This window comes from Siphateles boraxobius, unplaced genomic scaffold (genome assembly GCF_051911475.1).
Source record: "Siphateles boraxobius isolate OS27281-9 unplaced genomic scaffold, OSU_SipBor_1 3, whole genome shotgun sequence".
NCBI lineage: Eukaryota > Metazoa > Chordata > Actinopteri > Cypriniformes > Leuciscidae > Siphateles > Siphateles boraxobius.
The window spans coordinates 7476275-7503363 of record NW_027508919.1 but is presented as its reverse complement, the minus strand read 5'-3'; the positions used below and the strand labels follow the sequence as shown (position 1 = coordinate 7503363).

General features: G+C 41.5%; 2 protein-coding genes and 1 long non-coding RNA gene across 4 annotated transcripts in view; 1 reads left to right on the top strand and 2 right to left on the bottom strand.

The window, feature by feature from the left end:
• Window positions 1–697: 697 nt before the first annotated feature.
• LOC143757090 (uncharacterized) lies at window positions 698–11976 on the top strand. Its single transcript, XM_077248074.1, has 11 exons — window positions 698–785; window positions 1367–1461; window positions 1572–1707; window positions 1788–1823; window positions 7074–7127; window positions 7671–8057; window positions 8680–8781; window positions 11058–11414; window positions 11497–11614; window positions 11687–11778; window positions 11869–11976. The coding sequence occupies exons 3-8, from the start codon at window positions 1698–1700 to the stop codon at window positions 11102–11104; spliced, it is 636 nt and encodes a 211-aa protein (XP_077104189.1). The 5' UTR covers window positions 698–785; window positions 1367–1461; window positions 1572–1697; the 3' UTR covers window positions 11105–11414; window positions 11497–11614; window positions 11687–11778; window positions 11869–11976.
• Window positions 11977–15562: 3586 nt separating this feature from the next.
• Window positions 15563–16895, bottom strand: LOC143757089 (uncharacterized). The gene is made up of 2 exons (XR_013210390.1): window positions 16800–16895; window positions 15563–15691 (listed from the first exon to the last, which is right to left on the bottom strand). It is a non-coding gene; the product is annotated as an uncharacterized LOC143757089 (long non-coding RNA).
• A 2993-nt stretch (window positions 16896–19888) lies between these two features.
• Window positions 19889–27089, bottom strand: part of LOC143756866 (A disintegrin and metalloproteinase with thrombospondin motifs 2) — a 231222-nt gene continuing 224021 nt past the window's right edge. Inside the window, exons 21-22 of one of the 2 annotated variants that reach the window (XM_077247690.1) lie at window positions 26234–26323; window positions 19889–22625 (exon numbers count right to left, since the gene is read on the bottom strand). In XM_077247690.1, coding sequence (XP_077103805.1) covers window positions 21412–22625; window positions 26234–26323 — 1304 coding nt within the window. In that variant the 3' untranslated portion in view covers window positions 19889–21411. The remainder of the gene's footprint in view (window positions 22626–26233; window positions 26324–27089) is intronic. The other variant, XM_077247691.1, reaches the window with a different exon arrangement.

Here is a 27089-nt window from a genome sequence, read left to right as displayed (position 1 = left end):
GACGAGGAGGTCGTGATCTAGATGGCAGATATCGTTCATCTAAAAGACTTTTTCTAGATTCAACATCAACATCATCGGCTGGCCACTCAATATTTAATTTAGTAACAGCACAAGATAAAACCTCCCACAGCTCCTCATCAGCAGGGGAATGAGCTGGCGAACACTCAATATCCCCCATATCAGCGACATCCAGATCCTCAGAACTGGATAGCCGCAATATTGGTGCCTCAGCCTGGGAAGGAGAAGCCGCAGAGCGGGCTCCTTCCTGGGCAAAGACACCGGATCCAGCAGGTAAGGGCTGAGAAAGGGCGGGGCCCGTCTCAAACCCCGCTACTAGATCCATCTGCGAACCCCAAGATGAAAGCCGACGCTGTGCTTATAACTCTGCTTGCTCGCCATATATATATATATATATATATATATATAAGGGGCTTGACAGACAACAATAAATAGACAAGGACAGATATACAGAGAGCGCTTGCTGAAGGTGCAGAAGCTGTCGCGGTCTGATTTCAAGGGTGCTTTATAGTTTCCTGGTCAATGACGTCACCTATGTCGTAGCGGGCTTCCATTGGACTGATTTAACACGTGCTTCACGACGTAATCACGCAGAGCGTTCCCACCGCGTCTCAAACGCAGCTCGAGTTCCCTTGAAAGGGAACTACCTGGAACTACCCATAATCCGTTGCTATGGAGACACTGACAGGGTCAGGGGTCAGCAACCAATGCACCAGAGTTTGATGGTTTGATAGGAGTTTTTTCTTCGTGCGCATTTTCTGAGACGGGTAACTTTGGCTATTTTTTAAGTTCTGAAGGTGATATACAGATGTTTTAGAAATACAATGGTTCTGGCTTGATTTGATAAAATCTCGCAAACCTTTTTCAAGAAGTAAAACATTTAAATGTAAATCTTTGACTCGTTCTCAAAGTAGTTTAGGCCAATTTAAACTAGCTAACGGGCTTGCTAGCTAAATTCTACCATAAGGGAAACACATGGCTGCAGGTTAATCTGTTGAGAAGACTGTTGCTATCTGTTATGAAGTTGGGGCAACTTCATTAATTAAACATTAATTAAAGTATGGGCCACAAAACGAGCATTACAGTATGATATATTGTAACGTTATTAAAGGGAGTGTGTAAAATGGAAATTCTGGGATATTTGTAAAAAAAAATGCCAAAGTGGCTAATTTATGACATTATAACCGCACGTTATAACTTTGCATGTATTTTCATATTTGTTTTACTTTACATTTTCACCCGAGTACAAACTATGAAGATGCATTTGATTGTAGGTTTTCATTAAGTAAGCTATCTGTTTATCTTAATGTTACAGACATGTTCTGTCAATATTATCTCTCCTGTTTAGTTTGTTGAAAAACGAGTGGTTTGGATTTTGATGCTGAATATTTGGAGTTGGAGGAAGAGCTTCAGGAGGTTAACAGAGTTCTTGGGGTTTTGGAGGTAAGTTAAGTGTTGCATTATGGCAAAACGTTAAAGAAAATTATTTTACACTTAAATTATTGACTCATTATTTTGAGTGTTGCGTTTTTGTGTCTTGTTGAATTACACAGAGTGAGGCTCAGAAGGAACTCAAGGCACAGAGGGATCACTACCCAACCCCTTTCTAATGGAAGAAGCGTGACAGGCATGGGTTTGTTATTCCTAAAAGGCCTTCATCCAGTAGGAAAACCAGTGGAATGCCATCTAGTTAGTAGTCCTACTTATATTTCTCCTTTCTGTTTACTTAACAATTTCCATTACTAAATTTGTCTTAATGTCATTTTCAGCGCCAGCTACCAAACAACATCAACACACTGTGACAGGTAAAGCAAAAACACATTTTGTGATTAATGAAAAACGAAAAAAGATTGATATTAACATGGTTTTAATCTCCATAACCTTATTAAAGTCTGTGAAAAGGAGTTTCAAAGGTCCAGATTGTCTTTTTTCTCTCATTATGTCATGTTGTAGGGTTTGCAGTCTCAGCAGCAATACCATCAGTTAATAAAACAGAGCAAATGTTACTGTCAGAATTGTACTGAAAACGTACTCGGTTACTAACGTAACCTCCGTTCTCTCTAGAGAGGGAACGAGTACTGCGTAATATCTTACGCTATGGGGAAAACCTCTTTTCCACGAGATATTGAAGACAAAAATTATCCTTAATTTTGAATTAATGTAAACGCTGTGCAGCAGCATGCAGACATAGGCAAGACGGCTTGCGCGCCTATTGGCTGCCCTGCGGCAACAGCAGCAGCCTATCGAGAGAGGCTCTGCGTGATACATATCCAATGGGGGCATTTCGTGCCCATTTCGTCACATCCCGCCCACGACGAGGCCACGCCTCTCATGGAGTGCGCTCTGACACCCAAAGGACACTGCAGGCCCTTAGAAGTGTAAGCCAGTGCTATGGCGTCGACTATCCATCTGGATAGGCTCTGTTTTGATGCGGCCAGTCCCTTGGAGCGTCCGCCAAACAAAACGAAGAGCTGCTCAATCTGTCTGAAGAACGACGAGCGGGACTCATAAACGCTCTCAGTGCCCTGACAGGGCAAAGAAGACTCGCATCCTTCTCCTCATCACGAACCGGTAGGGCGCACAGGGAAATAACCTGGGCCCTGAACGGTGTGTTGAGAGATGTGGGCACGTACCCGTGCCTTGGTTTGAGTAATACTTTTGAGTCATAAGGCCCAAACTCCATGCATGACGCGCTTACCCAAAGCGCTTGCAAGTCCCCTACGCGCTTCACTGAAGCGAGAGCCATAAGGAATACCGTTTTGAGAGACAGATGTTTCACAGATGTCTGACAAATGGATTGGCTCGAACGGGGCACCTTTCATGGCTTCCAAAACCGTAGAAAGGTCCCACACAGGGACTGAGGAGGGTCTGGGAGGATTCAGCCTCCGAGCTCCCCTGAGGAATCACACGACCAGGTCGTTTTTCCCCAGTGACTGGCCAGACGTCGGTTTTGCAAACGCCGCTATAGCCGCCACATATACTTTGAGCGTGGATGGGGTTCTGCCCTTATCCAGCAGCTCCTGAAGGAAGGAGAGCACTACCGTAACCCCGCAGTCTGCGGGTGAAAAGCCCTGAGCTTTACACCAGGCAGAGAACACTGACCACTTTGAGGAATAGAGCCGTCTAGTAGACGGGGCTCTAGCCTGCGTGATTGTATTTAACACTCCCTCTGGGAGGTTAGCGGGTACCCGTTGATGGCCCATGCATGTAGGGACCATAATTCCAGGCGAGGATGCCAAATCGAGCCCTTTGCCTGAGAGAGGAAGAGAGGAGGTCTCTCCTCACCGGTATCGGCCACGGGGCAGTGCTGGTCCGCTGCGTTAGGACTGGGAACCAATTCTGGTTTGTCCAGAGCGGAGCCACGAGTAGCATCCGTTTTCCCTGATTCGTTCCAGCACTTGAGGCTGGAGCGAGACGGGGGGAAAAGCATAGAGGGGGCAGCGGGGCCATACGTGGGCCAGCGCATCCCTGCTCTTGGAAAAGAAGTTCGGACAGTGAGCGTTTTCTTGGGACGCGAACAGGTCCACCTGCGCTCTGCCGAATGTCTCCCACAGCAGTTGGATCGTCTGCAGGTGCAGCCACCATTCCCCTGCTGGGACATTGTTTCTGGACAGACGGTCTGGTCCCAGATTCAGGTGACCAGGCATATGCGCTGCTTTCAGTGAAAGCAGGTTGTGCTGAGCCCAGACCAGGAGGCGTTCCGTCAGCCTTTAAAGGTTTCGGGACCTGACGCCACCCTGGTGATTTATGTATGCAACCACTGACATGTTGTCCGACCGGACTAAGACGTGGCGGCTTTTTATCTGGGGACAAAAGCGCCATAGCGCATTGTCGACTGCCAGCATTTCTAGACAGTTTATGCGTAGGAGCTTTTCCCGTTCTGACCACTGGCCGAAGAACGGTCTGCCCTCGAGCAGCGCTCCCCATCCCGAGGTGGAGGCGTCCGTGGACACCACCATCACACTCGATGGAGTCCCCAGATCTCACGCCTGACTGATACCAGTCGACTATTTTCCAAGGTTCCAGAGCCGAAACGCATTTCATGTCGACCCTGAGGCGAAACAGACCAGAGGTCCATGCCGGGGGTTGAACTCGCACTTTCAGCCATAACTGCAGTGGGCGTATGCGAAGCAGGCCCAGCTGGAGTACTGAAGATGCCGAGGCCATGAGGCCCAGCATTTTCTGAAACCTTTTGAGCGGGACTATAGAGCCGCGGCGAAAGTATTTTGCGGTGCGCTGAATGTCCAGTTCTCACTCTGGCGACAGACGTGCTGTCATAGACAGCGAGTCCAGCACTGTTCCCAGAAAAGAGATTTCTAGCTGGGAAACAGCGAACTCTTCGCCCAAATGACTGTGAGACCCAGATTCTCGAGATGCTCGAGTAATGTGGTTCTGTGTTCTATGAGCTCTGAATGTGATCGAGCTAGAAACTCTAGCGAATAGCCTCTTTTTATAGTGTTCAACACCCATTCTGATACCCCGGGAAGCTTTGCACACGCATCTGCGTGAATAGCTAGGGGTAGAATGAAGTCCGGGCTCTGGCCGCGGCATAGCGGCGGCTGCAGAGCTTCGGTGTGCTGAGACATAAACACTGTGTTTATAGTGTGCGAGGCGGGAGGCGCGCCGATCACGGCGGGCAGCCTGGTCACGCTCGAAATCTCTATGACAGGTTGTGGAGAGAGAGCGAGCGGAACAAACCCCGTGGGGTTGAGCGTGTCTGTGAAGGAATGTGGGCGCGGGATGGCGGGCACATTCACTGCACTGAGAACACTGTCAGCTTGTGCTGACTGAATGTGTGTCGGTTTCGTTTTTACAGAAAACGAGGGAGACGCATTGTGTAGTGTTTGTGGGCACTGTGTCGTGGGCACATTCACAACATTTTTGCACAATCGACATGAGTTGATTTTATTTGTGCTAGCCCTGAACTGTGGCGGGCTGTGTCTGTGTGTGGGAAGGGGCACTGAGCCGTGGGCATTCTTACAAAACTCATAACACCATCGGCCGAAGCCGGAATACCAGAAAATACACTCTTTTGGGATTTATCTGGGTCGCCGTAAAAATGGGATTTGTGTGCAGGCAAGCGGGCTGTGGTGCCGGCTTGTTTACTGGGAAATACACAGGAACAGTCACATTGTTTGGAACTGAACGAGCGAGAAGTTTCGGTGGAGTCTGGCCGCGGCGAGACTTAAACACCGTGGGTCTGAGCTGACTGTATGTGTGTTGGTTTTGTTTTACAGAAAACGTGGCACATGCAGTGTGTAGTGTTTGTGGGCAATGGGTTGTGGCCTCATTCACTACATTTAATGCACAATGACATGAGTCGATCTCATTTGTGCGAGCCCTGCACTGTGGCGGGCTGTGTTTGTGTGTAGAAATGAACACTGGGCTGTGGGCATTTTTATTACACTCATAACACCCTCGGCTGTGGCCGGAATACCAGAAAATACACTGCTTATATGATTTTTCTGGGTCGCCGTGGAAACGTCATTTTGTGAAGGCAAGCGGGCCATGGCTTCTTTACTGCAAAATACACTGGAACAGTCGCATTTTCTTGGAACTGAACGAGCGAAAAGTTTCAGTGCAAGTCTGGCCACGGCGAGACTAAATTTTATCTGCTGCGAGACCTGGGATCGAACACGGGTCTCCCGTGCGAAGGCTTTGGGTTTCGCCACTGAGCCACAGGGGGAAATGACAAAATCTAAAAATAGCTCGAGCAGATAATAGAGCGTCATCACAGTTTGTGTGTGTTGGCGTTTGTTTGCAGGCGTGCGTGTTATACAACAGGCTCATTGCTGCAATATTGACATTTTCAGCTGATCAAACTAAGAGGAGCTGAGAAATGTTTTAGAAATGGAGATTGGTCCGGCCTCGGTGGGACTAAAAACACACTCTTTCCTCATTTTGCCGGTGTAGCATGCCCACGGGGGGTGGGGGCGTGGTAGCTTTCTTATAAAGAAAAGAAAATTATTAAGACTCGCGGGCAGAAGGGGGGAGGTCCACAGAGCTCGCTCAATCCTCACTGTCCGACGCCAGGATAGAGCAGCTGGCCTTCTCTACAGATGCAGCTATCTCGTCGTCATTAATGGCGGAAGCGGCGGCCGTTGTCCGTCAGCGAGCGACTCGAGTGAAGCTGGTGAAGCTGGCGGGCGAACCGGCAAGCTATCACGGGCTGGAGAAGGCTCAGGGCTGTTTCGTCGACCTCAATGGCGTAAGCGGCGGCAGATGGCGGCCGCTGTCCGTCGGTGAGGGACTCGAGCGATGTCGGCGAAGCTGACGGGCGAACCGGTGAGCTTTGGCGGGCAGGAGAAGGCTGGGGGCCGCGCTAGGCACGGTGCTTTTACGGCGCGGCGCTACAGCGGGCTGAAGTGCAGGCTCTGAGAATGATGCCAGGCAAGTCCTCAGAGTCACCATCGGCAGTAGCTCAAAGTGAGGGCATCCGCCGTCGACGAGAGCGAGAGCCTCATGATCCTCACCCAGGCAGGAAACGCAGATGACATGGCGATCCTCTTCACTGAGTGTGGCTCGGCACGAGCCGCAGGATCTATGCATCTTGAAAAAGACGCAGCTCTTTTAGGAGAGGGAGAGAGACAGTGAAAAAATGTGTGTCGCAGCGGCGAAAAACGCAACAAGGATATAACGCCGGAAAGCGTAGCAGGTACGGCAGCTAAAGGCGGCGATGCCAGCCTAATCGAGCTATATTTACAGTGCGAGACCACGCCCTTTTCTGGCGGGATGTGACGAAATGGGCGCGAAATGCCCCCATTGGATATTTGTCACGCAGAGCCTCTCTCGATAGGCTGCTGCTGTTGCCGCAGGGCAGCCAATAGGCGCGCAAGCCGTCTTGCCTATGTCTGCATGCTGCTGCACAGCGTTTTACATTAATTCAAAATTAAGGATAATTTTTGGCTTCAATATCTCGTGGAAAAGAGGTTTTCCCCATAGCGTAAGATATTACGCAGTACGAGAGATACTCTCCCTTAGACAGATAGTCTCCCTAATAAAGCCTGCATGTCTTTGCCACCTGTATTTCCTTAAAAAAAATATTGTTAACACAGAACAGCCCAGATGTGCGGCACCTACTGATGTTGCCAGTGTCAACCTAACAAAAGGTACATAATTAAGGCATAGTGTATTGTAATTGCCTGGGTAGATTATACTATATACTAAATTATACTTTATTACATGGCTTGGTAGAATTCCAACGTTGAATGCAGTCCATTATGTCTTGATAACAGACGCTGCTTAGTATAACACACCGTTGCCATGAAAATCATAGCGTTGCCATGGACGCAGTTCAGAGACGGAACGGACTATTTTCTTTAGCGGAAGCAATACAATCGTTTTTAAATCAATAAACTCTTTTTTAAATCAATATTTTGTGTCAAATTATTTATTTATTTGGTAGGTAGCCATGTAATAAGCGGGATAATCTATAGCGAGGTGATTGTTATAGTGAATACAAACCCTTCAGGCTTATTCAAAACCTCTTATTCAAACAACCGCCTCGCTATACATTATCCCTTACATATTAGTTTAGATGTCATTTCTTCACAGTTTTAAGTTTAGGTAGAAATGTATGAGCTGTTGTCAATTTGAAACAATAGAGTTGGTTTATTGGCGAATTTTATTAATTTTTATTCTTTTTCTGTTAGGATCTGAAACTGAAGTGCTTCGTCAGGAGCTCCTTGAGCTGCTTGAGGATGGAGTAGATATTACATTAGAGGATACAGCAGTGACTTGTGAGGCATCTCCTGAGTCAGCTGCTACTGACTGTGAGATCAGAAACAAAATCTCTTCACAAAAGTGGAAAGAGGCCAGGCCATTTCTTGTTGAAAATATGCTGGCTACCCAAGATCCACATCCACATTGTGGGTGCCAGTGTGGCAAACAAACTGTTGTGAGGTGTCTGGACTGCCTGCCTTTCCCGTTCCTTTGTGAGGACTGTGATAATGCTGTTCATTCACGCTTTGTCTTGCACAACAGAGAGTCACTAACTGGAGGGTTTTTGCAGCCTTTGTCAGAGTTGCGCCAGGAAATGGGTAAGACCATTTCCATGTATGAAACATGTGTTATTCCTGTTACTGGATTCACATTAAGAAACCAAATGTTGATGTCTTTCATATTCTTTATGCAATGCATATTTTTAGTTGAATAAATAGTTAAAGCAACACTAAGTAAGATTTTTTACCTTAAAATAATGTTTTCAAAATCGTTTTACTGGTTCATCAAGTCGTGACATGGTGAAATGCACTTATGCCACCGCTTTGCGTTCCTTTATCTGATATATCCACGCTATGTAAGATTGCCAGATCGGGTCACGTTTCTGTAGTTCTAATGAGACATAAGAGAACTACAAATTTGAGTTGCTTTACGGCAAGCGTTACATCCTACTTTCATAAAATCATGCATCATACTCTACCTTGTCTGTGGCCATTGTTGATTCCAAAGCCGGTGCTGGATAAACAGCGAGCATGCGCGTGCGACAATAGGCTGCGGTAGGGTAAATTATTTACGACAGCAGTAATGGACAATTCCGCTTCCAACCTGTAGGGCAACCGCAGAGGAAAAGTTACTTGGTGTTGCTTTAATATTTGCAGAACAATTTAGTGTGTGTGCTTTTTTTGGGTATCTAAACAATACACAATTTAAATTTTTTGATAGCACGACTGTTACCTATCCAGAGACCAGATCGTGTGTGTGGCTGTTCAACAGCCAACATTCATGCGTCACCTGGCAGAAATGTGGCTGTCATTACCATAAATGGTAAGTGGACATTTAACACATGGTAGCTTCGCTTTAATCTTGAGAAGCTGCAGAGTTGCAGTCTCTATTATTTAGTCACTGTAACTTACCCTGTACACTTACAGCTAAACTGAGGCATATTGTTGACATTTTTCTATCTGCTCTGCTCGCTTGCCAGTGTTGTGCCTAGTTGTGCCCGCTGAGAATTGCATGCACATCACGGTTCCTTGCGGGTATATTATAAGTACCGTTTAAAAACGATATAATATTCTTTGCGCGGTTCATCAATGCTGATAAATGATTCAACCATCCCGCGTGGTGCAGAAAACTCTGCATAACTGGCATAATTGCATAACACAACTGGTACCCTGTCCAGTGGCGCTGCAGTTTAACTTTAACTTTCTAAACCATCGTTGCTTTCTAGAGCAATTTAATACCCTGTTCTGCCTTGTTTTATTATATACATCCCTAAGAAACCCATAATAAGATTTCTATACTGACATAATATCGGCATTTTAATGCCCCCTCAGCACTTGGTGCCCTACTCATAGCGTGTGGTGGGAATGGCGGCACTGGCTCCGTCTCTCTTTCTCTTCTGTCACACACACTACGCCCACACATGCGTACTCACCTCCCTTCCTTCTTGTTGTTCATGATTACTCATCATGCAAGGGGTTTTGCCCAATTTCACTGTGGGTGTATGTGTGTTATTGTCTCCTGTAATGTAATGCACGAGCACGACAAGGTGGCAGTACCTACATTTCAAGTGCATTATCATGTGTTTTCCGCAAAATCTTCTTGCAATATTTTCCTGTAACCATTTAAACTTATCAGAAAGAGGGAATTCGAAACAACAGCCGGTCTCCTTCTTCTGTTGAGGTAAATTAACACTATTACTTAATTTATTCATTCGAATTAATGCTCCCTACAGGCGGCTACAACGTTGTATTGCCAGCTGTGAGTTGCACCAGCTGTTGCCTAACATGGTCCCCCACCATTAAGGACATCCCGCGTGATGGATACTGGCCAGGCACCATGAATTTCTGCACCCTGTATACCACTGGTGTCTTTCAAACTTTCTACGACCTTAAGAAGGCCACACCAGGTGTATCACTGAAGGCGTACATCTAAATGCTTGATGAAAGAACAGGGCGCTTCGAAAGAGTGAGTTTTCAATTTTGCCAAGCTTAATGAAGATGCATGCAATGTTTATTAGTTAGTGTTTATGGTGAGTTACACATACACAAATATTATTTTCCATAGACTTTTCTCCTACGTTTGTCCTATATCTAAAAGGCTGGCAAAATATCAGCTGATACCTTCAGCAAAAGCTTTTCTGAGTGGGTCGTTGTGACATACGAGGTGGAGAAGATATTCCACGAGAAATCATTTGACTGCCCTGCCTACACTCCAGAGATGCTTGCAGTGTCAGTTGACGGAAACCGCAAGCTTTATCGCTTCAAATCAAATGGAAGGTATTTCACATTTAGATGTCATTAAATCTTGTTTCACATTTGAGATTTTAGACCAAAAAAGTATTCCTAACTATTTGTTCCTAATCTTCAAATGTTTAGTAACCAAATCAGGTTAAGGAGCCAAAACTTAGAAATTTCAATATGAAATAATATTTTTTACTTTATGCATTAGATATGGGTTAAGTTAACTAGTAGCCCGTGTCAACTTTGTATGCAAAATGGACATTGTTTGTTTGAACAGCTCTCACTGTATTGTTTCAGCACTTCAGAGCCAGGCAACTTTGAAGGTGTCTTTATTCATAAAGATGAGGAGGTTGCTGAGTTTGTTGACAATATCCACAGACAAACAAATCATGCAAGTTTCAATATTTGTTTTTGTCTCACTGCTGTTTTGACACTATTTACTTTAAGTAAAATAACATAATCATAGAGACTTATTTTTCATGAAAGAGTCTGTTGACAAGAACAGAAAGTGTAACCTGTGCAGGAATTTACTGATATTTCTTAGACTTGCTTGGTTTAGGCTTCTCCAGGGTTTAATGTCTTTTTAAAATTACTTACTACTTTCCTACTAAGGTAGGAAAGGCATACCTGAAAACTTTATGAAGCTCAGATTTAATTTCTCTATCTATTTCAAAAGGACAGTGATGGCTTTTTATATCGATACATTTGGAGGTTCCATACATGTTAAACTAGTTTATCCTAGTTCTGCAAACAGAACACATCATCCAGTCCTGTAACTTTGAGAACCTGTCGACAGTCACAATTCTTAAAGAGTTTAAAAATACATTTAGTTTTATGTTATAATCTTTGAACTTATAGATCTCAGGAAAAGGGTTATGTGGAACTTCAAGTTGGAGAGCAGCTAAGGAGTCTTCCAGGAAAAACACCAGCAAATTGGATGAGGAAGGGCTTGAAATTGCTGTCTGTCGCCATGGAGTCCTCCTTGGAGCACTAAACATGTATCGAGGGGAGATTTTTGCCTACCCTCTTTACCTCCAAAGGACATTAGCAGAAAATGCCCCAGGAAACATCACATTCCTTTGCTCCGATGTGGCATGCAAATATTTCCCATATTTGTCCAAGGTGGCTCAGCAATGCCCTGAGATGAGGAAGCTCCTGTCCATGCGTCCTTTCCTGTCTGTAATGCATGCAAAGGCTCAAACTTGGAAATGCGAGGTACAATTGCAACTTTAATGACTAAGTTAGTAGTCATTTGAGTTATTTAGAAATAACATGTATTGTACGCACTTCTTATTAGATCAAATGGGGAGGCGCTTTTCAGGAAGCTGCAGGCTCAACAATTGGAGAAGAGGTTGAGCAAGTGAACAGTTTCTTGTCCAGGGCAGCAATCACGACCAAGTACATGTCCAAAGCAGGTGTGTGTGTGTGTGGGAGGTGGGTTGGGGGCCCTTGTTGTTGTTAATCATTTGTACTGACATTGAATTCAGGAAGAACAAACATGCTGACCCTTCTGGCTTCCGGGTGGAATAAAAAGAAAGTCAAGAATATGGGCTGCACTTTAAGCCAGAGATACGCCAAGGTACATTTTTCAACAGTGATGTTGATATTATAATGAAAAATAAAAACAAATAATGTACATGCATACATGAAAGGACATTTGTTATTGTAGACTGTAAGGATGCTCAAAGAACAAGTGGACATCCTGAATGCTACCAAAGATGAGCTTGGTGTAGATGACGACACACTGCAGCTATGTCGGTGTCTGATGTGCAGCAATGAGCACCATGCATGCTGGTATATACGGCATCGGTTGTACACTGCTTTTCAAAATGCATTTCGGGATACTTTGAGTGGACTATATAGGGTATAATAATTCTCATTATACATTCGGACAGCCCTAATTGCAAGCTCACTATATAGTCAACTATATAGTCCGAAACTATTTCGTACTCCTGGACTCGATGCTCCAGACATTGAGATCATATGTGAAAATGGCTCATGTTAGCAAATGGGACATGGGCCAAAATAAAACATCAGAGTACAAGCCAGATATATTTCTCACAAAAATGGTTTCTGTCATTCTAGGTAGTTGTCATCACGCTTATGTTCAAGTGTTCATTTAATCTGATAAGTTTGGTTTTAATCAGTCAGCTATATAAAGTGGATTTCACCTTATCACAGCTAAGCTCTGCGAGCAAATTATTTGGATAGGTATATTGGCATGACATTGATACTACGGCTGCACTCCTATTCTGCGCAGACTAAGGCTCAAAATAACATCAGCGGCAGTATTCTGGATGTTTTGACTTCATGTACAGTGGTGTGGAAGTGGAGACATAATGTCTCCTGCCATGGCTTTTGTCGGATGTTTTGCCAATAGAATGTTTTCTGCATTCTGAAAAATGATAAATGAAAAATTATATGTGGTTTGTAGTGGACTGCATTAGTTTTGGTTCAGTGTTCCTACCCAGATATCAAAAGTTTAGCAAGCTATACAAAGTACAAGGTAGATTTATTTCGTGCACGACAAGGTGGACATAACCAGTTTACCCCTTTACATTTGCACATTAACAGTCTTTTGATTACTAACCTTTTATTTTACGTTTTGGGGTCTTGTGGCACCTTCTCCTGGGAGAACAAGAGGGTGAGAGGACACAGAAGAGGGAGCAGGAAGGTGAGAGGACACAGAAGAGGGAGCAGGAGGGTGAGAGGACACAGAAGAGGGAGCAGGAGGGTGAGAGGACACAGAAGAGAGAGCAGGAGGGTGAGAGGACACAGAAGAGAGAGCAGGAGGGTGAGAGGACACAGAAGAGAGAGTAGGAGGGTGAGAGGACACAGAAGAGGGAGCAGGAGGGTAAGAGGACACATAAGAGAGAGCAGGAGGGTGAGGGGACACAGAAGAGAGAGCAGGAGGGTGAGAGGACACAGAAGAGGGAGCAGGAGGGTGAGAGGACACAGAAGAGAGAGCAGGAGGATGAGAGGACACAGAAGAGAGAGCAGGAGGGTGAGAGGACACAGAAGAGGGAGCAGGAGGGTGAGAGGACACAGAAGAGAGAGTAGGAGGATGAGAGGACACAGAAGAGGGAGCAGGAGGGTGAGAGGACACAGAAGAGAGAGCAGGAGGATGAGAGGACACAGAAGAGGGAGCAGGAGGGTGAGAGGACACAGAAGAGGGAGCAGGAGGGTGAGAGGACACAGAAGAGGGAGCAGGAGGGTGAGAGGACACTGAAGAGGGAGCAGGAGGGTGAGAGAGGGGAGAAGGTGACACAGGCACAAGATGAAGTTGCTGGCGCTTAAAACAGTTTGTCCACTATGAAGATTATGTCAGCTTATTGTTTTTTATTGCACAGTCAATGCAATGCCCCTCTTTCTATCGATCTCTACACAATACATTTTTTGAAAAAAGGAACAAAAAAAATACTACTTCAGCATGTGAGGACTGATCACACGACCCCCCGGACTGGAGTCCTGTGCACTACCATCTGAACTAATTGCACAGACAGCAAATGTCAGAATATAAATGGTCAATTTACAATGCCCTGGCCCGCCATCTAATGACTTGAAAAAAATTTGGCCCAATGCCAGACTTATTTGCCGACCCCTGCCCTAAAAGGACTTTATTAGGATGGACATATTGTCTAATATGTGGTTTTGAAGGAGTGTAATCGTTTCTTTTTGCTTTTATGAATAAAGGCTTAGGGACAATCAAAGAATGACAGGAACAGGGAGAATTGGGGAAGACAAGCTGCAAAGGGCATTGCCTCAAATCAAACCTGGGCAACTACGGTAACCTTAGTACATGATGCTCGTGCACTATCAGGTGAGCTACAGGGGCACTGTGATATGTTGATAAGGTTTTACTAAGGCACTTGAATGTATGTGTAGCTATGAATAGTATATGGTTGAATCCGGCATACATATAAATACTAGGGCTGTCACTTTTGACAAAAATGGAATTCGAACGGATATCAAATATCAAGCAATGTATTAGAATATATTCGAATATCTACAAGCCCCGCCCCCCATGAAAAAAAAGCGTTTAGAGCACCCGCTACTGGATGAGATGGCAAGCAATAAAATAAAAAACAAACGGTCTAATCATAGACGGTAAAAAATTGTTGCTGTTGGGGAGGGGGGTCGTGCACCTGACACATGTCTCTCTGTAGGGAAGGGTGTGATTAGCTGGTACCCTCTTACGTCATAGGGCACCACAACTTCCAATAGGAAAATTCAACTGCAGTAGCCACCGTTCAACCTGAAGAGGGCAGCACTCAGATGTTTTTACACCATATATTGTAGAATTAAAACACTTTATACCCAAATGTCAAATAAATTACTTGAATCAATGAGCAGCATTAATAAAGCCCCAGTCTTACAGATCATTAACTAAAAAAAGTTGTTTTAGGGTTTTAAGGAATCGTGGTTCATTGCAGCCCTGATGGTGGCAAAGAAGTGGGCAGATACACTTGTGTGAAAGCAATAATGGTTGGATAGATCAGATTGCAAATGTTTCCTGTGACGGGTCAATGTAGCCTGTATAAGTGTGGATGCTTTCAGCTTTAGAAGTCTGTTCTAAAATTGAACTAAACCCACCTATATTTTTTCCAGCCCTTCTGGCAACCAAAACACAAACCTTCTAACTCTTAAAGGGACAGTGTGTAGGAATTTCTCCCATCTAGCGGTGAAATTGTATTTTGCATTCAAACGAATTGTGCTCTCCAGCGCCTCGCTTTTTCAAATGCGTGTTGCAGCTACGGTAGCTGTTATGTACCAAAAAGCTATGACAAGATTGTCTTCTAATAGCACTTCGTCCAGTTTTCATGTGGGTGAACAGGTTTGTTATTTCAAACAAACTGCAACTTGACACAACGAACAAACGAATGTTACAGCATGAATAATAACAGTGCAATGCATCCTTTTAAACTTGCCGGGGCAGTGACAAGCGCCTTTCACTGCTCTGCTCCTCCGTTTCTGCTGCTTTCAGTCACGTGACGCTGGCTCTGAACGAAAACGCGTTGTGGAAACACATTGGCCTAGTACTTTTTGACCCTCTCTGCTATTATAGTTTTTCAAGATGGCAGAACGACGTGGAAGCCTCCGTGGACCTACCCGTCACATGTATATAAAGATAATAAATTCTTCGTTTACGAGGATAAGTCAGATAATTGGAAGAGGTATTTGTACACCATTGAAGACATATTTATGAATAAAAATATTGATTTTAGATAATAAAATACCTAAAAAACTACACATAGTTCCTTTAGTGATATTAAAAATATTTACAACTGTGATTATTATATAATTATCTGGTAGGCCTACCTCTTGGGGGGGGGGGTTGACGAGGCCCAGTTGCTGTTCCTAACTTTTTCTTGTTTTTTTTTTTATATCCAGCTTGATTTGGAGGCAGCACAGGCAGGCAACGCAGGTCTTTCTGTTCAGCTTGTTAGGAGTCTGGCAGGAAGGGCATGGTTTCGTTTTCGGATTTGTCATTTCTGCAAATGAAAATGAATCATGTCAGGATTATCAACATCATATTAAAATGATGCATTACTCGTTAACAGCAGCACATGGTATTATTAAATAACAGCAAGCAACACTAAGTGACATCTGCAGCTGATGTTCATTTATTCATAAGACTCAGTAAAGTAAGAGTAGATTTAAATGCAAAGAAGATACAGTTTGAACAGTCAATAATAACCTTTTATAAACACGTTTGAATAAACTGATAAACCTGATCATTAATTTGTCATTTATCTGTGGCAGGAATTGGAAATATCATACTTATTTGGAGTAGTTGTTCATTAATTGATACATTTCTTAAGCCACCCTGCTCCCTAGAGAAAATATAGTATCTGAGCTAATGTTAAGTCTTTTAACAACTGCACTTGTGTTATTACACTCATGCAATATTTTGAGATTTTCTACTTAGTGCAACAAATATCAAATACCTCACACTTTTGTCAGTAAACCATTTACTCTCTTGCTCTTCCAGCACTTCACCAACTGCTAAAATCTCAACATATTAGGAAATCGACTTTTAATGCTAATTACACAGTGCTGGAATGGACTGCAATGTACAAAGGCAGAAGGAAATCTTCAGAGGCTAATATCAAATTCAAATTACTGTAGAAAATTAAGGTATAGCACCACAGAATAGTGGGACAGGAGTGAGTAAATAACCAACAGGCTAACAGGCATGTATGCCATCAATGCAAGGTGTAACATTATTTAAATGCTAGCGGCAAGGGAAATGTTAGCCCTGGTATCCTCAATCATATTCAATTAGTCTTGGCTTTTGAAAGTTATTCTTTAGATTAAATCTTAATATTCCTTTAAGGGAACATGCTTTAGAAAACAGAAGATGACTAGCTGACTATTACCATCAAACTTAATTTTAAAATCTTTTAGGAAAGCTAACGTTAATTCAGGCTAGCGGGCTAAGCAAGTGGTTTTTGCATCAAAATATGTTGCAAAAGAAAAATATGTTGCAGCAGTATTAGTTCTCTCTGGGTAAACAGACGGCTTTCTGAAAATATTTCATGTTTGATAAATATTTTTTAACGACATACAAATCATCTGGAGAGTTTATGACTAACTTACTTATCACTTCAGAGATAGATCCGTCACCGTGACTCGTCGGTTATGATCACGCGGGAACCGTGAGGCACCCCTGGCTACATTTGACCAGTGCCTACGCATACAAAAGCACAATCACCGATCTACTACTGATCTAATACAGTAGTTAAATAGTAGTCTAATACCTGTCCCGCACCTTCCGGTTCCGCCCCTTCCTGTTACCTTTGACCTAGTTCCGCCCCTTCCTGTTACCTTTGACCTAGTTCCGCTCCATTCCGGTTACAGCTTCTGTCAAAATGATGGATGATGACCTTTGATCTAGTTCCGCCCCTTGCGGTTACAGCTTCTGTCAAAATGATGGATTGACAGGTGGGCGTGTCTATCCTTTGATCTTCCCCCACCCCTTCCGGCCCCTCCCCTTCCTGTCCCGCCCCTTCCGGTTCCGCCCCTTCTAAACTTCCAACGTCCTCAGCAATGCGGAGGAAGGGGAATTCCTGCTTTGACACACACATACACACACACACACACACATAGTGTGTATAGCGCTCCCTATGTTTTGAGTCAGTGTGAGATCACTCATACATTGCATTTTTTTTTTCTTCAACTCTCTAATACATTTTTAACTGTACAATTTTTTGTCGCTCCATTTTATTTAAACTTTTTGTGTGAGGTATTACATAAGCTGTATGTTTTTCTTCAAGTCTCTAATACATTTTTTAACTGTTTGGAATATTTTTGTGGCTCCATTTTATTTAAACTGAAAAGCTTGGTTCAGTGAATAGTTCTACATTTATTTTAAACTTTTTGTGTGAGGTTTTATTTTATATTCTTTTACAGAACAGATAAACTTCCACAATTTGTTCTTATCCCTTTCACAGCTGCCTGTGATAAAGCTCAGGGATATTTAGTGGATGCGGTGACAAAACACCAACTTCAAACGATCAAACTAACTGTCACATCACTTTGTAACTGTAACATCAAAGCTTATGTTAACATCAAAGGCCAATACCTCCCTTTTCTTGATCAAACTAACTTCAAACGATCAAACTAACTGTCACACATCCATCATTTTGACAGAAGCTGTAACCGCAAGGGGCGGAACTAGATCAAAGGCCATCATCCATCATTTTGACAGAAGCTGTAACCGGATGGGGCGGAACTAGGTCAAAGGTAACAGGAAGGGACGGAACTAGGTCAAAGGTAACATAAAGGGGCGGAACCGGAAGGGGCGGGGCAGGAAGGGGAGGAACCGGAAGGGGTGGGGGAAGATCAAACGATAGACATTCCCACCTGTCAATCAATCATTTTGACAGTTGCTGTCTCATATTAACTACTTATCACTATTGGAGGGATGACGATAAATATGGCAATTTGTAGATATAAGCTAATAAAAACATCCGCACTTTTAAAAATCAATTTTTTTTTTTCTACCGCATTTATTTTTCAGAATCAAAGGATAGGCCTAGCCTACATTATCGAAAATAATAACTGTTATATTATCCTATTGCATTGTTGAAATTTTAAGCACACTTTCGTGTTATTAAGTTATGAAATGTTGAGGATATTAAAATAAAATACATTAAAATAGCATCTGTCGAAAACTGTGAAAAAATGCCTTTCTCTGCATCAAAAGGTAAATAATAAAAAAAAAATATCCATAACATTATTATAATGTATTGTAAAATTATCAAGCACATTTTTTTATTAAGGATATCAATATCCATCATCTGGTTTATATTGGAATGAGTTGATGACTGACGAAGTTGCCCTGGGTTTCCAATAGGGCCGCGGATGGGTTTACATTGGAGTTAGTGGAAAGCTCTGTGCCTCATATTGACGCTAGAGGGTGCCATGTGCGTTGGTAGTAGACGCAGACGGACGTGACAGAAGCGTAAGTATATGACGCCCTGGGAATGAGAACGGGTTGGGTAACCGACATTCTTCAAAATATCTTCTTTTGTGTTCAACAGAGGAAAAGAAACTCATACATGTTTGGAACAACTTAAGGGGGGAGTAAATGATCACAGGATTTTTTTTTTGGGGTGAACTGACCCTTTAAATCTGTGAAGAAAAAAAAAACATGTTACAGTTTAAGTGTGTACCTTTTTAGTGTTTAAAAACTTTCTCTTAGCTTAATAGGCTATGCAAATACAACTAAGATATTCAAAGATTATATTTTTTTTCGTTTGGAGTGACCAATCTAGTCCTACAATAACCATGCTGACTTGACCAATGGCGTGAGTTGGGGGTGGGGTAACTAGTGGATTGTTTGTTCTGACGAAGCTCTACCATAGGGACTGACCTGTTAACCAATGCATTTCTGCTCTGATAGTGCATCAGCTTTAAATTACATCAGCTTTAAACTCAACAACCTACCTCAGATTTCAAGATCTTCTGCAGAGAGGAGAGAGGAAATTGTTCAGAAGTTGAACTCTCATAGCTCAGGAGTTTTAGTTGTGTATCAACCTTGACTTCGGTGTTTGTCCTATAATTCCTTATACAATTTAGAAGAGATACAAATGTGACAATTGTCGACATATACTAAGAATATAGTTCTAGCTACAATTTATATGGAAAACATAGCACAGAATTAAAAGTGTAATATTCATATTAAAATATATGAATTTTGCGGATGTTGGCCGGCCTTGGCAAAGTTTTGAATTGTTCTCTTATTAAAAATATCTTATGAAACTCTATGGGAAACACTAGTGACTTTTTCTTAACAGGAGACTTTAGCAAAGATTTGACCAGAGGTACACAATTTCTTCTGTTCTAATTATACCAGTTCTTTCTCAAGAAAACCTTCATGCAAAGATGTAAAATAATAAGAAGAGTATGTGAGCTTTTTTTTATTTTATTTTTTTAAAGTATTTTTAAAGAATTCGTAGTTAACCTACTAAACAGTTGTAAAAGTGTGTCCTAATTATTTAACACGTGAGTTATATAAAAAGGTTTTAAGAGCAAAATGTGTAGAGAAGAATAATGAATTGCTAGATTACAAAATAAAAAAATGCTTGTTTTAGAATTCTAATGAAAAAGATATACACTTTAAATTGAAGTAACTATAAACATCTAAAAAGGTCTGTAAAAGAAAATGTATATGAGGAATGTGAAACTTTTGCAATATAGAACATTTATTTTCTGTTTTTGATTTTTTTCTTCTGCTTTTTACATAATGATGGAGTCTTTGAAATCTTTGCACACTCATAATCATTAATATCTCACAAAAAATATTTATCTTCTTGATCTAATTTGATAAAGGTTCAGCATAAGCTTGCATACAGGTGAAAGGAAATATAATTCACAGGCATAAAAAAAATTGTAAGTATTCACTATGGAGCATCCCTGAATTGTTCTTGTCAAATCACTTGCCAGTGAAAACAACTGCGTAATTTTTCTCATCACAGATACATGTGAGCCAAAACATATGAGACAGTGATATATTGAGTAATGGAAATGTCTTGACTGCATGTCATGTCTGGCTAAATACGCACTTAACACTGATTCGCTTCTCTGGGGTAAATTAGAGCTATTCATTTTACATACCGAAAGAGCATTTACTGTACATTAAGTGACAGCTGATTTACTTGTTGACCCTCATTTTTTCAATATAATCACAATGTACTGAACTGCCATGTTATCACCGTGGGTTTCATATTTTTGACCCCATGTAAAAATAAAATTTTTATGATAAAATCTGCAGCTGACACATAACATAGACAACATATACAGTACATTGCAGACTGATGCCAACTCAATAAAATAGTACACTATTTATAAGCTACTGTAACTTATAGATAATAGAGTATGTGCCTATTGTCTGTATCTGTCATTCAGCATATTTGGGCAAACGCATTTGTGCAAATGATAATTAATTTAACTCTTTGTCAATGGCTTTTAGTTCACCCAAACATGAAATTTCTCTCATCATTCACTCATCTTCTTGTTGACCCTTTATTTTTCATGCTGCTTTTTTTCATTTAGTGAAAGTGGATGGGGACCAGAAGCAGTTAAACTTCAAAACAGAACCATAAAAGTACAATAACAAATCTTGAACCATATTTGAATATCCTGAAATGTGAATATTTCAAGATTTATGTTTTATCATCTATTATGATATTGTTGGTGAAAATGATTTTGTTTGTTTGTTTGTTTGTTTTTTGCACAAAGCTACCAAATGGCTTCAGAAGACTATGGGAAATTACTCGTATGATGCTTTATTGTAATTTTGGGGCTTGATAGCTCCTCATTACCATTCAGTTATATGGTATGGAAAATGTTCTACATCAGGAAGAAAGTCATGCAGGTTTGGAATGACATAAGGCTGAATAAATGATGACAGAATTAAAATTTTTGGCTGAATTAATTCTTTAAAATGATAAATCACTTTGAATGAGAATATCCTTCAGTGAAACCTACTAAAAGGACATTGCTGAGGTTCAAAGACACTGTGCAAACACATACTAGTGGTTTTGTTCTACAAAGATCAGTTTGCCATGTCATTAAAAGAGGGAAAAGCATCAGTTAATTAAATATTTTGGCCATTTTCCAGTTCTTGATCCAAGCACCAAGATAAAGTCTGGATTCAGAAGTAGCATTTGGCACCTGTATCTCTATAAGAGAAACTGGACAGGGTTCAAATCCCCTGTGCTCTTTTCATCCGTCTCAAGAAGTTTCGCTTCTCCTCAAGTAGTTCCTGGATGCGCTTATTCCGTGTTTTCTCACGCAGAAACACTCGCCCTCTCCTGGGGATGATGATATTTGGAGGAAACTCACTGTCCATCGGGATTACTCGATACGGCATATCAATAGCGTTGCTCTCGCTCGTCTCTTCCACGTTATTCGGCCGTCTGCTCATCTTCTCTGTGCTGGGTGCTGTTATACTTGACTGTGGTGTACTGGAAGTTGTAGATATAGAGGTTGTTGCCATTGGAACAGGTTCTTCAGTGGTTGTTGGCACCTCTGCTATAGATGTCACTGGGATGCCAAGGACCATCTTGCCTGAGGTTGTCAATTCATTTTCATTCACACTATACTCTTGTGTTGACTGCAGTACCACACCATTGTCCAGATTTGGAGCACCACTACCCCCATCAAACTCTTCAAACTTGACGATGGTGCTGGAAATGAGGGTGGCGTCACTCACGTCACTGAAAATGATGGGGAAAACAGTGCTAACAGGTAATTTGGTGCCCGAGGTTGTTAATTCATTTTCATTCCCACCATATTCTGTTGTTGACTGCAGTACCACAACGTTGTCCACATTTGGTGCACCACTGCTCCCATCAAACTCTTCAAACTGGATGGTGGTGCTGGGAATGAGGGTGGTGTCATTCCTATCACTGAAAATTGTGGGGATAACAGTACTAACAGGTAATTCTGTGCTGTTTACCATGTCATTTCCAGGTGCAGTTGCATTCCTACTTGCTGTAGTAATGGAAAAAGATGTGCTCTGTTCTGGAAGGAAATCTGGAGTAGTGTGCTTAAAGATAGGAGTTGTAGTATACGAATAAACGGGCATTGTCGTGTATCCGTGAGTATCAGATGACGTTGCTAAGGCCGTATATAACCAAGGTGTGCTCACAGAAGTGTCACTTTGCCCATCTGTAGATTGCAGAAAGGCTGCTGTGGTGGACTCTCTGCGTGTTGGGCGTGTGGGACTAATGGTGGATTGTCCTTTAGAGGTTATTTCTGATTTGAATGGTGGCCTACTTTTGATCACAGTGATCTTTGTGGAATTGTCAACCTTGCAGGACTTGCAGCACATGCGCTGGAAGCCTGGAAGTGAACAATATTGCTGCAGCGCCTCCATGCGACAGAACGCAGAGCGGTCACCGTGACAACGCAGTCCTGCAAAACAGGAGAGGGACATAAGACATATGTATGTACACTGAAATCATACTGTAGCAACAAACAAAAATTCAAAAAGGTTACATATAGAAGATCTTAATGACTATATGTGAAGCTAAGCTAGATAAAACATGCCTTTCAAGCTTGTTCCGTGCTTTTGACAAGTGTATTTGAGCAAGAAAAAAGCAGAAATGGGGAAATCTTCAGAGAAAAGCAAGTTATGAACTGACCATTAAGCAAATCTGTGAAGATAGTGATGTTCACTCCTGGGTAAAAAAATGGGCCAAGGCAAAAAAGGCAAAATATTTAGTGGTCTGTTAATGGTCTTAACCATTTTAATCACTGGTCATGAAATGAGCAAGACTTGCACAAATACTGTAGATAACAGGACGGAATAGCCTTCCCCAACTTGCAGACAGGTTTTTACAGGAGTCATTGTTCCACTTGAGGATTTCAAACAGCTGTGAGAAGTTGAAAAATGCTTCCTAGTTTGTGTAAGTTTAATGTGAGACCAGATATTCACTAGGGTTCAAATCTGGACTCTGACCAGGCCAAAACATGAGCCTGATGGACTTGTTCTCAAGCCACTTCTTGCTGTTTTTGAAATAATTTGTGGTTAAGACAATTAAAAGCTTACTGTTTAGCCATTTTGGGCTTGGACCTTTTTTTGTGCCCAGGAATGAAGCTAAGCAGATAAAATGTCTTCTAAGCTTGTTTCGTGCTTTTGACAAATGTGTTTGAGCAAGATGTAAGCAGAAATCAGGAAATCTTGAGAGAATCACAAGTTAAAGCAAATGCAGAAAAGAAGTTACGGAGTAACCATTAAGCAAATCTGTGAAGATATGGGGTGTAGATGCATACTAGAGGACTAAACAAGCAGTTTTTCTTTCCTTGTGAATATGATTATTTATGGACTATAAATGTGGTTGTTTATCCTTCTGAAAACTGATTAGACTCAGGTTTTCAGGGTAAAATTTAGCAAAATTGTGTATTGTGCAAATACATCACAAAAATAAGTTGTATGGCCTTACCCAATTTACTATGGCAAGCCTACAATTATGATTTATATTTGCAGCACAACTGACATTTAAAAATAAAATAAAAAAAATCAAATTAACCCCACAAATTACATCCAACCACAAATAGCGATATAGAGTCAAATGTTGTGTAGTGTACCTTTAAAGTAAAAAAAGTAAAGGAAAAAATGCCACTTTCAGAGAAATAGACAGAACGCAGAGCACCAACACAGAGAGGGAAAAGCCAGAAGAGAAGATTTCTGTTTTTATAACACATTTTTCTTTTTTATTCCTACTTTTGCAGTTGATCATGACAGAAACTGAAACAATGAAATGCACTCCCAGCCCCCTTTAAACATACAGATAGAGTTATCTTCTTCAGAAAAATAAATCAACTGTATTGAAAGGTACAATGTCACAGTAACTTTGGTTAAACACTTGATTACTTTGAGAACAATTAATCCATTGGTAATTCAGATGAACAGGTAAATAAATAAATAAATAAATAGGTCATTAGTTAAATAAAATACAGGATTTCCATGATGATGTAAAAACTGGCATGGCACATACAAGTGTCATATATTAAACATTTACAAAACATTAATAAAGTTTCCCTGATAAATCAAAGTGCATATAGACGCAGTGCACGTAAGTCCATCTGAATGTTCCCCAGACATATCCCCCACAACAGCCAGCCAAGACGCAGTTAGGCCAGTGAAGTAACATGACAGTTACTCATAGTATATATAATATTAGCATTTTTTTCTTATAAGTAAGGAGATAACAGTCATAAATGTTATTATAAATACAGTAAACACCTATGTTTATTTACAGTATCTCACTGCAAGGTCTGGCTTTTCCTAGTGTTTTCTTCACGGCTTTGAGCATGAAAATTCGGATAGCTCGCTACATAGTCACAACAGAAATGTGTTTCACGATACAATGACACGTCTGAAGTGATAAAGAGATGCTGAATGTAGGTTTCCATTAAAACGCTCTCCATATCCAATGGGTTAGCCACTGTTTTCGGATTTGTGTGACGATTGGTTGATCAGTTGGTTCTATTTCAGATTTTGTTTGAAGCTGCCTCTGGTTTCTGTGCGCTAAGCCATCACTTTCACAGATAAATGCCGATACATTCAATTGTAGTGTAAGGCATTGTACTTATGCTTTATGTCTCCTCTTTCCCGCCCCCGAAAAGAATGAGCTCAGATGTGGATGAAAGTTCATGAGGTATATTTATGTGTCGTTTGTCTTTCGTATGGCCACTGGATAAAACACATGCTGGCAGACGTACACGCACACACACTCGTGTTTCGGAACACTCGCAGACACGAACATGGAGATATTTAATGCGCATGAATCCCTCTAGTTCAGGATGAATCCGTTTAAATGAAACCACTTCTCTCTGGAAAAAAAAAAGGAAAAAAAGAAAAAAGAAGAGGCAACTGACTGAGCGAGTCCTGCATAATATAGGTTTTCCCATTTCCCCAAAACACTTAACGTCTGTTATTAAATAGCAATAGTTCTGTATTTATGTAAAATTAATAAAAAAATACACGTAACAGTCAAGAATTAAAGCGATCAATAGCAGTCAAAATGTTAGGCTAATAAGCTACAGCTTATTCATGGTAAAACAAATTATTATTATTTCATATTACTGGTACCCATATAGATTTATATATAAATACAAATATATTTATATGTTTGTTTAAAGTCTGCAAGCACAAATAAGCTGCATTTATTGAATTTGTTAACAGTCAAGGAGAGGATGGAGGATGAGGTGGTTATGGCATTCAAACGTGTGTAGTAAAGCGACCCTGTTTAGCAAGTTCCACCTCATATTCACCATCAGACACCAACACGTATGATGGTGGTTCAACAGTACATCCCATGTTAACATCGTAACTTGTTTGAGTGTTTGTTTTTGTCCCATCGGTTTTCGAGAATGAACTAGGATGTGGAATGAGCACTTAGCAAAGATTTCCTCATTGTGACAAGTTCACATTCACAATAAAGCTTTTTTTTGTGTGATTTTTTTTTTGTCTTTTGTTTTCCTTTTTTTTAATTTTTTAGCCACTTTTCATGTTTATTTTTTTCCCCTTCAAACCTGCAGCTCAGGCGGGGCCTCTGTAAAACAGCGTCCGCCTCGAGAGCGTGAGCCATATAGAAACAGCTTGCAGAGGGCAGTGATTCAAACAAACGCGTCGCCCCTGCGGAAACCTCAGCGCAATCATTAGCTCGGTCCAACCACAAAGCCCCTCCTTTATCAAACATCCCCCGAATTTTTTACATGTTTTGTTTTGTCAACAATTTCTTACTGGCCAGCGTTCACAACACAGAGCTCCACAAAGGAGAGAGAGATAGAGCGAGAAACAGAGAGAGAGAGAGAAACAGAGAACCTCCCCCTATCGGAAACGCCCCGTAAAAGAGGACCACCACCCAGGAAAAAGAGAAGCGTGCAAGCCTCAGAAGAGGGAGGCAGTCAGGGGAGTTTGCCTTGTAAAGCCAGGCAGAGTGACAGAGGGAAGGTCCAGCTAAGAGAGGTGAGACAGCGCAGCGCGACAACATGGCTGGTGAGAGACGGTTTACTTGACATCCTCTGCACGGGGTATTTGGGATCGTGACGCGACAACCACTGTATCAGGAAGTTGCCGTGCTTGTTGAAGTCGGAAGTGCTCCCTGTTGCATGTGGGAAGAGGAGGAAGTGGGATGGGGGAGCAGAAAGCCCGGGAGACGGAGAGAGAGAAAGCAAGAGAAAACTCATCAGCTATATTAGAGCATTTGTTAATGTCATGAATTAGTCTGTTATTTCTGCACAAAACCAGTACAGAAAATACAACTTTTATTAATAACATTAATAAGCAAGCATTAACTTTTATTAATAGCAATATTAATAGGCTAGCACTCGGAAGATGACATATAAGGATAAAAACTGTACTGTTAAACGAAGAAGTTTCGTCACAACCAAACAGTCAACAATGAGATGAAATGCTATTATTTTGAAAGTATAATATTTTACAAGCTTTTCTCTACAAATGGGTTATGTAACTCAATTATGCATTTTTTTAGCTTAAAACATGTGATAACACATTAAAATAAAGTTTACATTTGTTAACATTAGTTAATCCATTAGGTATAATTAACAAAAAATTTAATAATCTAGGTTTATGCTAGCAATTTAGAAATACACTATTGAAAAAAAAAAGAAAAGAAAAAAAAGAAAAATGAAACTGCGTTAGATTAAACTGAGAGGGGTCATAGCACTTACATATTGTTGTCCTACTGTTAGTTTAACTGCTTCTATTGTTCTCATTTGTAAGTCGCTTTGGATAAAAGCGTCTGCTAAATGAATAAATGTAAATGTATTGTTCATTGTTGGGGTCAGTAAGATTTTTGATCATAAGTGACGATAAAACATTTAGAATGTTACAAAAGATTTCTATTT

Excerpts from the sequence above, each read along its gene's own strand:
- LOC143757090 (XM_077248074.1), top strand. Across the intron at positions 1,824-7,073 it reads ACATCAACACACTGTGACAG|AACAGCCCAGATGTGCGGCA; the intron begins GTAAAGCAAAAA and ends TTGTTAACACAG. Across the intron at positions 7,128-7,670 it reads CAGTGTCAACCTAACAAAAG|GATCTGAAACTGAAGTGCTT; the intron begins GTACATAATTAA and ends TTTTTCTGTTAG.